The following is a 14,342-nucleotide window of genomic DNA, read 5'->3' as shown; positions in this document are numbered from 1 at the left end:
GGTGTAACTTGAAGGGCATGAATGGGCTATCACTGCAATAGTGCAATATATGATATTCACTAAAGATCTTAAAATTGAACTGAAGTGAAAGGGACAATTACAAATTAATAGATTGAAGATTTCTTCTCTATGGACCCATGCATATCTTGAGCTGAAATAACTGGAATTAAATCCATCCCGTCTCAAGTGAAATCAGTGAGATTATTCTGGAATGCATTTCCCTTTATTCTGTTTTAAAATTGTTTATATTTAAAACAAATGTCTGCAACTTAATAAACTTGTTTTTAATTCAAGTAAAATTTACTGAAATTAATTTCTCTCAAAAGTTTTACGGGGGGAATGTTTTTATAAAGACAATAAAATAAAGGTATCACTGGTAATCTGCTTTTAAAAATTAGTTCAGTTGAAGTATGTTGATTCCTCTTCTTTGGTTCAGCAAGAGCATATCAACTTGAATATATTATGTAAGTAACTTCAAATTAGCAGAGTTTATTTTAAGCAGTTCTATTTCTGTGTCAGTGACTCTGCCAAAAAAAATCCTATAAAGTCTATTACTTTTCAATGACTAGTGTTTGATGGTATGCATCTGAATTAGGAAAAAAGAGAGAGAGAGAGAGAGAGCGAAATAAAGTTTTCAAAGTTTTGCTACCTCTTCACTGAAAATTGCAAATGCACAAAGAATTATGGAAGGCTTGGTTGATAGAAGAAAAAAAACACATTCAAAACTACTTACTGACTAATGGTGCAGAAAATGTTATGAAGAACTATCCTTTTCTTGATTTATTACTTTAATTATCTGACATTCTATAGACCCCCATTAGTAGGATGATTTTTTTTTTTGGTTTAGATTTCAATTTTCTGTCTCATGGTGAAAGCTATTTATCATAATAATCAGTAAAATTCAAAACCTTTTAGCAGTATTTATAAAATTCATTTACCATGTTCAGCCCTTGGAGAATGATAAAGAAGGTGCATTAGTACGTGTGCTGAACTGTTTTATGCAGAATTTTCTGGCCATAAGAGTGATTAAAAGTTCCTTAGAATGAATACATACACACACATACACACACAATTTCCGTTACCTATGCTATGACTTGAGGCTGGGACTTGCTGGTTAGGTGGTTGCTGCACCTTTGTCCGAATAATCCTGCATAATAGACAAATTCCTACTTACAATTATATAAATAACAACAGAGAACAAATTATTTATGCAACGTAATTAACAATAATGAATGTCCAAGCATATTAGTCCAGTTCGTTACTGTGGTATATCCCAGAGAGCATTACAATGAACATCTGACAATTTTGCTGAAAGAGAGTAAAAAAAAAAGAGATGATATTCACAAAATTAATCATCTATTGAACATATTCTCAGAAGGATGGCAACATTCAGAAAAGCTTGGACAGTCTGATTAAGGTACATATTATTACTCCATCAAGCAGAATGGAAAGAGTCACAATTTAGTAAGTGGACCAACATTAAATACAATACAAACAATAATCTGATTCCAACAACCAACACCTCCATTGCCACAAATCCTTTGATCCAAAGAAAGAAAACTGTATTTAAATCCCATAGATATTAATCAGAATTCAACTAATTATTATTACCACCAATAATGACCATGTCATTGGCTTCATGGAACTTAATTATGACTAATTTTATCAAGACTAAGGTGACTGAAATTACTGAATTAGATTTAGTAATCTAAAATTAAGACAAAGGAAGCAGGGCCATCCATGGAGAGAGAGTCAAAATCTGAAAGATGACAGGTACAGCAACAATCCAACCATGCACAGCCCCTTTTCTACATGTGTGCAACATTAACACAATTGTCACCTTGCAGATTTTGAGAAACCTTATAGATATTGGCTGAAGGGACCCCTTGTTATCATTAACCAGGTTTTGATTTCCTTCCTTCTGGTCCTATTGGCTGATCACAGAATTGCCCCAAACATTAACATTATTTCAGATAAAGGTTTTTCTGCCATTTATTTAAACTTAGACTATTCTTACATTAACAAATTTATGTATTCCAGCACAAACAAGGGATGTAACTTGACTTATTGACACATTTGCAACAATAAATATACATTTTTTTAAAAAATATTGGTTTATGTATATTTGGATGGGGAAAATACTATTGTGCAATAAATCAGAACATCTACTATATAGGACATCTACAGAGTAAGTAGATGTAATAAGAAAAGCTAAAACAAGAGATGTACAGTAAACGGTGAGCTTGTCATTGATTTTAATAAGAACGAACTGATATACTAATCTTGACTACCTGAAATGCTGCCTTCCCAGTTATGAACTTACCCAGTTATCTAAATCAGAAGAAGGCCTGAAGAAGTTGCCCTTGCTGCCAGAACTTAATAGAAAAGGGCCTTTTCCAGGTTCCAATTTAGAGTGGTGCATTTTTCCACTACTTCCATCAATCTACCTGCTAACTGATTGCAGTTTTATTGATTCTAATGTTGCAGCTTTTATAAGTTGGCCTAAGTGTTTATATAAGCAGATAGCCAGGATACAAATTCAATATCTTAAATGAATAAAGTCTTCACTCAACTAACATTCTATTAATTGCCATACTATACCATAACATAACATAACATACCATACCATACTATTATTATTACTATTACTTTTACTATTACTATTACTATTACTATTACTATTACTATTACTATTACTATTACACTACACTACACTACACTACACTACACACTACACACTACACTATTCTACACATCCAGCACATATATTTATGTGATCCAGATTAATTTGTTAGTTTTTCAGACTTAGAATATTCAAGAAAATATTCCCCTTTTATATACAACCCAAAAAACAGCCAAAGAAATGTTGGACTGATCATTTAACTCAATTCAAGGTTTAAACAGTACAGTACAGCATGCCTAAGCCTTCATCTTGAAGTAGATTATGGGATGATTATCGTGATGATTATGTTTATCATGGTGATATAAATAATTTTAACTGAAAAATTATCACCACAAATTATTTACTTTCCCAAATTTTCACAATTCACCAGTCTATGAACAATACTGTGTCCTTATTTATCAGAGGACCCACATAAGTTCATTTTCCCAAATATATAGTTTAAAGCTATGTATTTAAAACAAAATCTAGAAGCAAGTGTTTATATTTAGAGTTAAGCAGTAATTGTTTGCCAAGCACAACCACGTTATTCTTGAAAAGGCTCATGGATGGTGAATTTTTGTTTAGTAAGTCTAAGATCTTATGGAGAAAACAGTGGAGAATTAAATCACAAACTAAATCATGATTCAACATGTCAAAATCCCTCAAACTTTTCTTAGCCTGTAATAAAGATAATATAGAACAATGCCATAATAAGTAGATTTTTAATAAGCCCAAAATAGAATTTTATAATAATGCTAAGTTTTGATAAAGGAGAATATTTGAGAGATTTTAATATGTTGAATCTGAGTCTGGTTGTTTTCTTGTGGACATTTCATTATATCATCAGTGTGTCATCAGCATTGATGATGTTACCTAATTTGGGTAATGAAACATCTGCAGGAAAGCAACGAAGCTCAGAGAGCACCAAGGACCTTTCAGTGTTACATTTCTTCATTGAGATTTTAGCGATGTGCAGCTTTTTACAGAATTCCTCACATTCACAAGCATACTTGGACACACCATCTTAATTTCAAACCATCTAGTTCTTCAATTCTAAAAAAAAAACCAGTCCTGCCACTAAATGACCTTATGGATATTCAGGATTGTGGGGGGGGGGGGATATTGATATATGGACAATTTTCTGTGAGTGTTCAAAGGTACACAAAGCGAACTCACATCAAGTGAAAAGTGACTGGATAAATAAGCCTCTATAGCAAGAAATGAAACTCTGTGATCTTGTATAAGTCACTGATTTGCCTCTCCCTACTCTCTTGCTGACTTCATGTCAGTCTACACATCCATGCCCAGAGAAGGGTAAAAACAGAACAAAGAATAGTAAAGCTGGAGGGAAGCCATTTCATGGCCAGTTTCCAGACGGCAGTTTCCAACCACAGTGTCTAGCTATCAAAGCCCATTGGTCCAAAACCAAACAGCTGCATTATAGTTTGGATGCTATATGAATTGTCTGTGACATTTGTCCATTTACTTATGTCCCTCGACTTATCAAGTCAGAACTATAAAGCATTCAATCACTAGAGGTGATTTCAAGTTTAGTTGTCATCCAGAAAACATTTCTTTTCTTTTCCTCACTAGACCAAGAATATAGGCAAAAGATGAGCTGTGCCAGCAATGTGTTTTATAGCACATTGGAATAAAAACAGGACCCTCTACTGTCCCAACTCAGAGGAAAGAATTAAAAGCCAATCAACTTACTTCCAACACTGTGATTCCAGATACAGGTAGTCCTCAACTTACAACAGTTCATTTAGTATCTATTTAAAGTTATAACAGCACTGAAAAAGTGATTTATGACCATTTTTCACACTACCAAACTTTGCAGCATCCCCATGGTCATGTGATTTACATACAAATGTTTGACAACTGGCTTATATTTATGATGGTTGCAGTGTCCCAGGGTCGTGTGATCACCTTTTGTGACCTTCTGACAAGCAAAGTCAATGGGAAAACCAAATTCACTTAACAACTGTGTTAGTAATTTAACAACTGCAGTGATTCCCTTAACAAATGTGACAAGAAAAATCATAAAATCTCACTTAACAAATTTCTCACTTAGCCACATAACTTCTGGGGTCAGTTGTAGTCATAAGTCAAAGACTACCTGTATATGATTTACATGATACCATTGATTTTATTGAGTTTTAACTGCCACATGATGTATGAAATCAATATTAAGATTAGCTGCTCATGAACATAATTATCTTTAATTAGAGACCCTCTGGGCCTAAAAGTTGCTGTGAGCTATGGAAATTCTCTTTCTCCTACATCTGACCCTGAAGAATCTTTTCCTTCTTGTTGATCCCTCACCTCTTTGTAGCAGATCTGTGGGAAGGAAAGCATTACAGAAAAATAATTGGTGAAAATCACTTTCCTCCCTTAGATATTTCATCAGCAGTACTTCTCATGTACCTCATTCCTAGACTCTGATATAATTAAAGATATATAATCCAACTGTATACAGTATTTACAGTAGTTATAATTTGCAAACGTGTGTGTGATGCCATTTGTTCCTTGTACTTAGCCCTGGATGAGATTGCACTGCTCCAGATAGACCCAGTACTCAATCTCGACTTGTGGCTCCTGCTCAAAAGCATTTGTGCCAATTCATCTGGTGTACCAATTGCTTCTTTCCTGAATCAAGAGTTCCTGCACTCAGTCACTCAAATCCTGATCATCTCATACTTGGACTATTGCAATGCACTCTACAAAGTCTACCCTTGAAGAGTGTTTGAAAGCTACAACTGATGCAGAATGAAGCCACACAGACAGTTTTTGGATCCCCTAAGGTGGCCGATGTTACACAAGTTGCCAATTTGCTTCCCAATCCAATTCAAGGTGTTGGTTCTTACCTTTAAAGACTTTCATGGCATGGGTCCAGGTTATCTGAGGTGCCATCTCACCCTGTGGGACTGGCCTGACCCATCTGTCCCAGCAGAAAGGCCATGCTGAAGATTCCATAGTCAAGGAATTTTTGTGGGCAGGGTCCAGGGAAGACGTGCAGGAGTGCAAGGCCAGGTACCGGCACCTGGAGGCTCAGTGGGCTGAGATGGTCAGCCAGTTCCAGGACATGATGTAGTCCCATTGGAACGAGGCCCTCTGGCTCCTTGCCACCAGCGGTGCTTCCCCCCAGCCTTCGCCCAAAGCCCACACCAGGAGGCTGAAGCAGACCCCAAGTTGGAATTTCTGCCCCCCTCCAACTTGCACAAAAAGACCCCAAAGGGGGAAACTCTCTGCACAAATGTTCATTGCACATATCCGGCCCAGGGGCTGTAGTTTAAGGACCCCTGATTTAGTGCAATATAAAAAATGCAAATACTTTTTCTGGGGACCACCAAAATGTTCTCATGAACCACCAGTGGTCCAAGGACCACCAGTTGGTGACCACTGCTCTGGAACATCCTGTCCCCTGAGGTAAGATACACAGCTTTTGATCTTCCAAAAGGAATCAAAGACCTGGATCTGCCAACTAGTCTGGGGTGCCAATGGGGTTGTGTCATTCTGGAGGTAGTTAATGGACTAATATAAAGCTCCACCTTACCCTATGTCATTCTTGCTCCCTTTCCTTCCATCTTTATTAATTTTAACTCAACTTTAGTGTTAATATTTATTTTTTTAATGTCTTAAATATTTTATCTTATTTTTTTTAATTGATTGTAAGCTGCCTAGGGTCACCTCTCAAATTGCCTCTAGGTGAGATGGAATTTAAGTTTAGTAAATAATAAGAAAGGCAAAAAAAAAGTCTGAATAATGGACATGTCAGTATCTGGAGACAGCAGAATAGAAAAGAAAGAATTGGAGAAGAAAACAAGACACAAGTCCTGCAAATAAAAATAACACTTTTGTGGCAAAACAAAGCAGAAGTAGTACCAATAGTAATAGGGGTCTTGGGTAGAACTCCAAATAGACTAGGGCCATACTTGAACACTGTTGGCATTGACAAAATCACCAGTCAATTGTAAAAGGCAGCTTTACTCCAAACAGCTTACATCCTGCAACAATATCTTTAACACCATCAAATATTCACATCTGCCTATCCCAAGTCCTTGGGACTAACTCAATAGGTGGACAAAAATGCCAGAAATCAGTCTGAGCATCTGCCTGACTGTACCACAAACCAAAATAATAATAATAATGTGGATCCAGAGAACATGTCTGGAACAAAGTCCATTGCGCAAGCTAAGCAAATCAAGTTCTATAATTTGCCTGGATCACACAGCAACCATAACCATCAATTTGTATGCATCGATCTGTAATAAAACCATGTGTCTATAAAAAGAATAAATATTTATCTTTTCTTCATTGTCTTGTTATTTTATACTCCCCAGCCAATGCCTATCACTTTTTTTTTCTCCACATGACCAAGTTTTAGATTACAAAATATTTGGAGCAAGGATTACTCTAATTCAAAAATAAAGAGATCTTGAACTCGATTCCTGGGGACAACATAGATTTATTCTATAAAAGGAAAAAGGAGTAGTGAAGGAGAAGAATATAAAAATCAATTACTTAAAGCACCTGGTGTAAATTAAAATTAAGATAAATCTTATATCAGCACGAGTTCTTTATACACAGAGAATGTATTTGTTGCTTAAAATGTTTCTGGTGAATGGCTTCCATAAAGGCCAGTAACAGAATGAAAAGCATATATGATTTCTTTAAAATTAGCCTCATTGAACTCAGCAAAAAATTATCTGTATTTATATACTGCATTCTAATCCAAGCTTCATAAAAGTGGCATGAATATTGCTGAACACAGAGCTAGTTCCTTGATTTGTAGTAAGTGTAAGACACAAACGTTATTTTAAGATAAAACAAGCTGAGGTAACTTAATCAAAGGCCAAGAATATTTGAACTTCTTCCAATTACAACATATTGATATTAATATGACTAAGCTAGCTTTAGCTAATGAACATTTTTAATTAGATTGTAGGTCAAGCTATTCATTTACTTTTCAGTCTTACCCAAATATATCTTATGTTATTTGATTAGGTGATGTAAAATTTCTTAAATAATTATATGTGTGATAGCAAGAATGTTATAGATTTATGTAGCTGGTCACTGCAGAACTATCACTTTGGTTCACAATCCTATAATATTTGTAGCACAAAAGAAAGTAAATCTAATAACTGATTCAAAATTCATCAAAAGTGCAGATAACTAAAATTTCTATTTTAGCCTCTGTGATTAATTATTGTGCTTTCACTTCATTTAGAAAAGAAATCAACTTTAATGTTTTAATAGCACTTCAAATAATCATTCCTCTCACAATAAAGCTGGTAGCACATATTTTCTATTAAAATTAATGAAATATGTTAAATTGCAGGTAGTCTTCTTAATTTTAATCCAAATTTAAGCCAATGTTCTTCATGTTATAAATATACATGAAGCTATGTAATTCAACTGCAAAATACTTAGTTATTTAAATACAATTTGACAATCCACTGAAAAACTGACATTCTTCATTTTTGTATACTGAAGATTTTTCCTAGTCTCCGATGATTGTAAATATTTTACTATTAAAATGCTAAATGTTTTGTGGCATTCCAACAATGTTTGAATCCTTAAATAGAAATATAACATAATATGTAAAGTTTTATTTCAGATGGAATTTTATTATTAGTTATATTGAAAATATAAACTTGAGATTAATAGAAATTGTTAGGGCTATGCAGTGATTAAGAAAAATCTGGAAAGGGGCTTTGAACACACTTTGTACAACTCAAGCAACTGTAACTTTTCCTAGGTAGCTAGCCTCTGCAGCAGTTTTAAATAGTTGCAAGCAGCTACCATATAATCATTCTAGAACATTCCAAGGCAACTTTCTGGAATAAAAGCTAAATCATGACAAAGTCCTTTAATGTTATTGTTGTCTTTACATATAAATGCATAACGCTTATACATTATGTATGTTTTTGATTTACCAAACAATTTTATTTAATTTTAAATCAAATATATTCTCTGTAGCAGAAATCACCAGATTGCATGCCTAAAAAGTCTGTATGATGGACATGATATTTAAAAGATTCTTTGGATGCATATTAAGGTTTTATTTCTGGTCATAATAAAAACCACCAGGATAAAGATACACATTTCTATTCTATTATATTTATTATATGTTTGCCTTTTGCAAGGCTCTGGGTTCCTGGGCTTAGGTTTGGAGTCTATAAGTAAGATTTTTTGAAGTATTGCTATTATATCTGTATAGATATTTTTTTAAGAAAAAAAATCTCAGCTGCCAATTGTCTATTTATTTTGCAGTTTCTGTTTTTGTTTTGCCTTTTTTTTTAAATGTTGTTAGTCACCCAGAGTCACTTCTTTGAGATGGGTAGCCATATAAACTGAACGAATACATAAATGAATACATAAATGAGTTTAACTTATTCTATAACAACTCAGAACTACCTACAATATCTCAGGAAATTTGAGATGTACTATCAAATTGCAAGAAAAGCTAGCAAAACTAGCTTGAGTTCCTGTCAGAATGGGAATTCAAACTTGAATTATGCCGCATATCTTAATATAGAACACTTTTCTTAACAGTATTAATGCTTCAGTAATTAATATAACAAACACACCAGATAAAAAATTTGCAATAATCTACTTTTGATCAAAATGTGAATTTAGATAGAACTAACAGGGAAAAAATAGATAGTGCATCATATCCAAATGATATTTCAACTCTTATGGAACATGTATCTGGGATGTGATGAATTCCTATTGTAGGCACTAGGATGATAGCATGGGTATTTTAAATGTTGTAAGCCATACAGAAACACTTACTTGTGAGTTGAGTACTTATAAAAATTTATTTAATAAATAAAATCAATGACCAACTCTCCTTGAAAAAGCAAAAAGTATACATATTTGTAAGCGTAACTGTTTTTGGCAACAGAGAAGCTCAAATCACCAAACCTCTATAATACACCATTCTATTTTTATAGCATGTTTAATATTAGAATTGTGAACTATTTACCAAAATTTACCTAAAATCTGATAGATGCTGTCATGTTCTCGTCACATGCTAAATAATAATGAACTTCATAGATTCATTACACCAGTCAAGAAACTGAACTTACCAGGTCCAGCCTAGATTCTCCATCTTTGTTTGAATTGTCAGATAAATTATTGATTTCCTTTCAATACAGTGGTAATGAAGATGCAGGAAAATCTAGAGTATCTGATCTTTCCACTAGTTTATTTGCTGCTCATTTCTTAATTGTACTAAGTTTGGAGTAATTTCATTATATGACAAATTAATACTGTCATCTTCTCCTGAGAATTCAAATGTCAATGTGTCAGTCTATAGGAACACACACACACACACACACACACACACACACACACAAGCAAATCTGGAATCTAGGACAAATGTTGTAATACTTTTACTAATCTTATATGTGTGCGTATGAGTGTGTATTATTTCTACTGCTGCTACCATCCATATTAAAGTTTGTTTCTATTTGGCTCAGTGAAGCAAACTTAGATGAAAACTTAACTGACTGGTACATACGGATTTTGCATCTGGGGGGGAAAAACAGCCATGCAAATAGCCAAAATAATCCTGTGTCATTTTCAGATAATAATGAACACTGCCAAAAAGCATCTCTACTGTGCAGTCTAAAATAATCTTACCTGTTAATTGAACTAACGCTGGGCACTGTGTCATTATCACACACTCTTTCTGCTAAAAGTCTGTCCCTGATCTCCCAAGCAAACATGGTAGGGTTTTGCCGTTTATATTCTGCTATTTTTTCTACTACTTTGGGCGTGGCAACCTTTGGCTTTGAACCTCCAATAACTCCAGGCTTAATGCTTCCAGTCTCGTAATACCTAGGGTGAAATGCAGAAAAGAAAAGCTTAGGTTTAGAAAGCATTTTAATTATCAGCTCTCCTCCCACCTCCAATAAATGATAAGAATTTAAGAAAGGCACAAATTAGGTTCTAGCATTTTCAAAAGGAATATATTAACATATCTTTACTGTATTGCATCGCTGATATTAATAATATATTCATTTCTTTTCTTAGATTTGACATTAAATATTATTTAAAGGGAGTAACTGCAATAATGTTGCATGCATTTTTGCCAGCAAAAAATGAGTTAAAACGTCATGCTTGAATTTAAAATTATCTCAAAGTCTGTATCATTAATCTGTAACAAAATTAATTCAAACCAGTATTTTGACACTGCCGTATTTATAGGAAATTGTCGAAGACATGGTACAGACATAAAGTGTTAAATTAGCATCATTTAAAAAATGGAAGGAACTTAGTGACCATGGGATACTGTAATGGTCATAAATCACGTTTTTTAGTGCCGTTGTAAATTTGAACAGTCATTAAATGAACTATTTTGTAAATCGAAGATTACCTACATACAATAGTGACTGAACTTCCGTATACACTTTGTTGAGGAATATCCACATTTATTGTTAGAGATAAATCTCTCCCTTTTTTTTTTTTTTTTTTTTTTTGGTACTCTCTATTTGTGGCCTAATAAATTGTTAATCAAATGAGCAGGATACTGAAGTGAAATTCAACTACAGTCTTTCCTAAGTGGTCCCCTCCAAATATGTTGTATTTAATCCCCCATTCGGTTTGGCCTACGCACTGGGAATTGTGGAATTGAAATCCAACCTATCTGGAGCTCATCTTTTGGGGAACAACTATCCAAAAAAATGTAAGGTTTGTGCAGAATCCTAAGGAAAAGGTTCCCATCCAATACGTCTACTAGCTTTTTAAAGAAATGACTTGCTGTTCGGTTCCAGTTTGCACAAGCTCTTTATTGATGAAAATATGTCTAAATCTTTGCATTCTGAGTGGCAGAGCCCCAATTATGGAATTTTCTACCAAAAACTGCCCAGATGATCCTTGTGCTGTCTTCTTTCAGAAGGTGAATCTAGTGACTCTTTTTCATCTGGATATTCCTGGGTAACAACTTATTGAAAGCCAGTCTTCTTCTGGGTTAACTACTACTTTATTTTTCTTAATGAACTTTATTTAATGTATTTATTGTTAGAAGAAACACTTCCCAATTGCAGGCTCCTGTTTTGTGAAATAGGAGGCTTAATTTGCCAACCTTTTCTTAGCCTTCCAAAAATTGGTGCAAATGGCTCTCTTCCAGAGGGTTTTTAAATAATTAATTAAAATTGCTGCGTTAAAATGTTAAGGGTAATTCGAAAACTGTTTTAATTTAAATTAATGATAATCCTTTTTATGCTTTTATTATTTTAGTTTATATCATTATGGTATGGATACTTTTATTTCTGTAAATTGCCAAGATTAAATGGTTTCAAAATCTAATAAATAAACCAGAATTGTGGGTTTTATTATGATGGATTTACTTAAATCTGTTTGCATGAAATTGTTGTGAATTGCATTGAAATCCTCTGGCAGGAAGAACGGTATAGAAATTGAATAATAAATAAAATAAAATAATGCCTCTGGTCCAAATTTCATTTTGACTTTCTTATATATGCAATAATTATCATAGAATAAGTAACAATGTGTTTATACCTAACAATTATTCATTTATTAATTCAATTAATCAATTTTTAGGGCCACTCAATTGCCAAGAGACTCAAGGCAGCCCTTGAATAAGAAATATTCTCATTTAGGTGCCTTCAGAGAATAATTTTCCTGCTTTGATCACATTATCTGACTTTAATCTAGTTAAACTTTAAAAAGTTCATTTTAAATCAATGTATTCTCTTCAAATCCAATAGAAATCAATCAGATTTAATGCAGACATTTTTCATGTCACTCCAGATTTATGAAATGGAACTTTTAACATATAAAATGCTTAATTTCCTGCCTTTGGCTTTGCTGATTAATAAATTATTGTTGCATCTCAGTTTTGATCATAGTTAGCACTATCAAAATTCTAGAAGCAGTTGATACCAATATTTAAGAGCTAGGTACCATTTTAGAATGATTAGACATTACCTTTTAAGGCACCTCAGAATTATTAAATTATATTCCCATTCTTGGGGTGCTAAAAGTGAGAAAAATGGCTTGCCAAAAGGAAGTGTGGCAGTAGCGAGTTAAACCAGAGATGTAAGGCGTCTTAACTGGTCTGACATTTTGTTGCCTGGGGATACAGCAAGTAGCATCACCCATTCATACCCAAAGTCAGTCAAATTGCACTGTCAGCATGAGGCAGAAAATCCAAAAACATATCTCCCCAACACCACCAGTAAAAATACAATAATAGCAGATTAATAACAATTGACCCTCTTTGTGATACTTGACATTGGTCCTTAAATTGGCTGCTTTAATTAGCTCAATGGCAGGCAATGGCCCTATTTAAACCATTAGCCAGTGCTGTTACCCTACTGAAAAGAAGACAGTCTGGACCTGATTTGAGATCAGTCAGTAAAATGCCTTGCATTTTTTTAAAAAAAAAGTTAAGTAAATAAGATCTGATCATTGGGGTGTGATTTTTTTTTATCCTAATGTTATCACCCCAGTTTTGCCTTGGAGCAAGTAATAACTAATATTTACTTTGTGTCATGACCAAACACAACAATAGAAACTGAATTATTTTACAAATTACGGTAATATACAGTCGAAGAAAGCTATAGCTTTCCAATCCTGGCTTGACCAAAAAAGTCACAAAACTGGCTCACATTCAGATTGTGGAATTCATCATGCTGTCCATTTACACATACCTCTAGTAATGGTATTCTCAAACACTATTGGCCGCAGATTCGTAACTCCTATCAAATTATTGTTATTTATTTTGTATTTCCAACTATTTCTTTTGCCCCATGGTTAAACTTAAAAGTTGTAAATTAAGAAATACTGATTCCCAAGATGGAATGAAACTTCATATATGTCTGGCTTCTCTTATTTTTTTAGATGCACACATAGAGAAGAAAAGAGTGTTCTCCAATTTACACTGACATTTTATGAACTGTAATTATTACTTATGAAAATAATGAGCTATGAAATTTCAATTTATTGACAACTTAAGTGACAAAGCTCCAGAACTTGATTCTTAATTCCATAATAATGCAAATACCTCTAAAGACAAAATCTATTCTGAAACATTAAAACTATTACATGTTCTTTCTGACCTGTTTATTTGTTTCAGTCATTGATACTAATAAAAATGATTATCTAGTCTTCCGAGAGAATTGAAGAAGGGAAAACAAAGCAAGATAGCATAAAACCAACGTCTGCCATTAAGAAATAGGACTTAACATTCCAGAAGTATTAATGTTCTGGTCTAATATAAAAATAAAATATATGAAAATGTGTAATTGTATAATAGTCCTAACTTTTATTTTTCCTTGCATTTACCAGCTCGCCTCTTTTAAGAAATATACATTGTGTTACAACTTTTAACACTTCAGTCTTAAAGCTATTTATTGAAAAGCAGTTCTGATAAAATCAGCAGAATATTTCCAAAATAAATTATCTTTTAGAATTCAATATTAGAATACACACACACACACACACATTAAATTATATTTCTCCATATTTCTCCATATATAAACCTACAACCGTGTTTCATTCTCTGATTTATATTTATACCAAATAATTGCAAAGAAAAAATATCAATTTTTTAAATATTTGTTGACCTTCTATATGACTTCTGTTGACCGACAGCCAAGGCAAAGTATAGAAATAAATCAGATTCATAGCTATATTTAAAGTTAAA

General features: G+C 33.5%; 1 protein-coding gene across 3 annotated transcripts in view; it reads right to left on the bottom strand.

The window, feature by feature from the left end:
• Positions 1–14,342, bottom strand: part of PAX5 (paired box 5) — a 283,526-nt gene that overhangs the window by 240,917 nt on the left and 28,267 nt on the right. For all 3 annotated transcript variants that reach the window (XM_058172755.1, XM_058172757.1, XM_058172758.1), the window contains exons 3-4: positions 10,313–10,510; positions 1,083–1,147 (exon numbers count right to left, since the gene is read on the bottom strand). In XM_058172755.1, the coding sequence (XP_058028738.1) occupies positions 1,083–1,147; positions 10,313–10,510 (263 nt within the window). The remainder of the gene's footprint in view (positions 1–1,082; positions 1,148–10,312; positions 10,511–14,342) is intronic.

Source organism: Ahaetulla prasina, chromosome 2, assembly GCF_028640845.1.
Source record: "Ahaetulla prasina isolate Xishuangbanna chromosome 2, ASM2864084v1, whole genome shotgun sequence".
Classification (NCBI taxonomy): Eukaryota; Metazoa; Chordata; class Lepidosauria; order Squamata; family Colubridae; genus Ahaetulla; species Ahaetulla prasina.
This window is presented reverse-complemented; position numbering and strand designations above follow the sequence as displayed.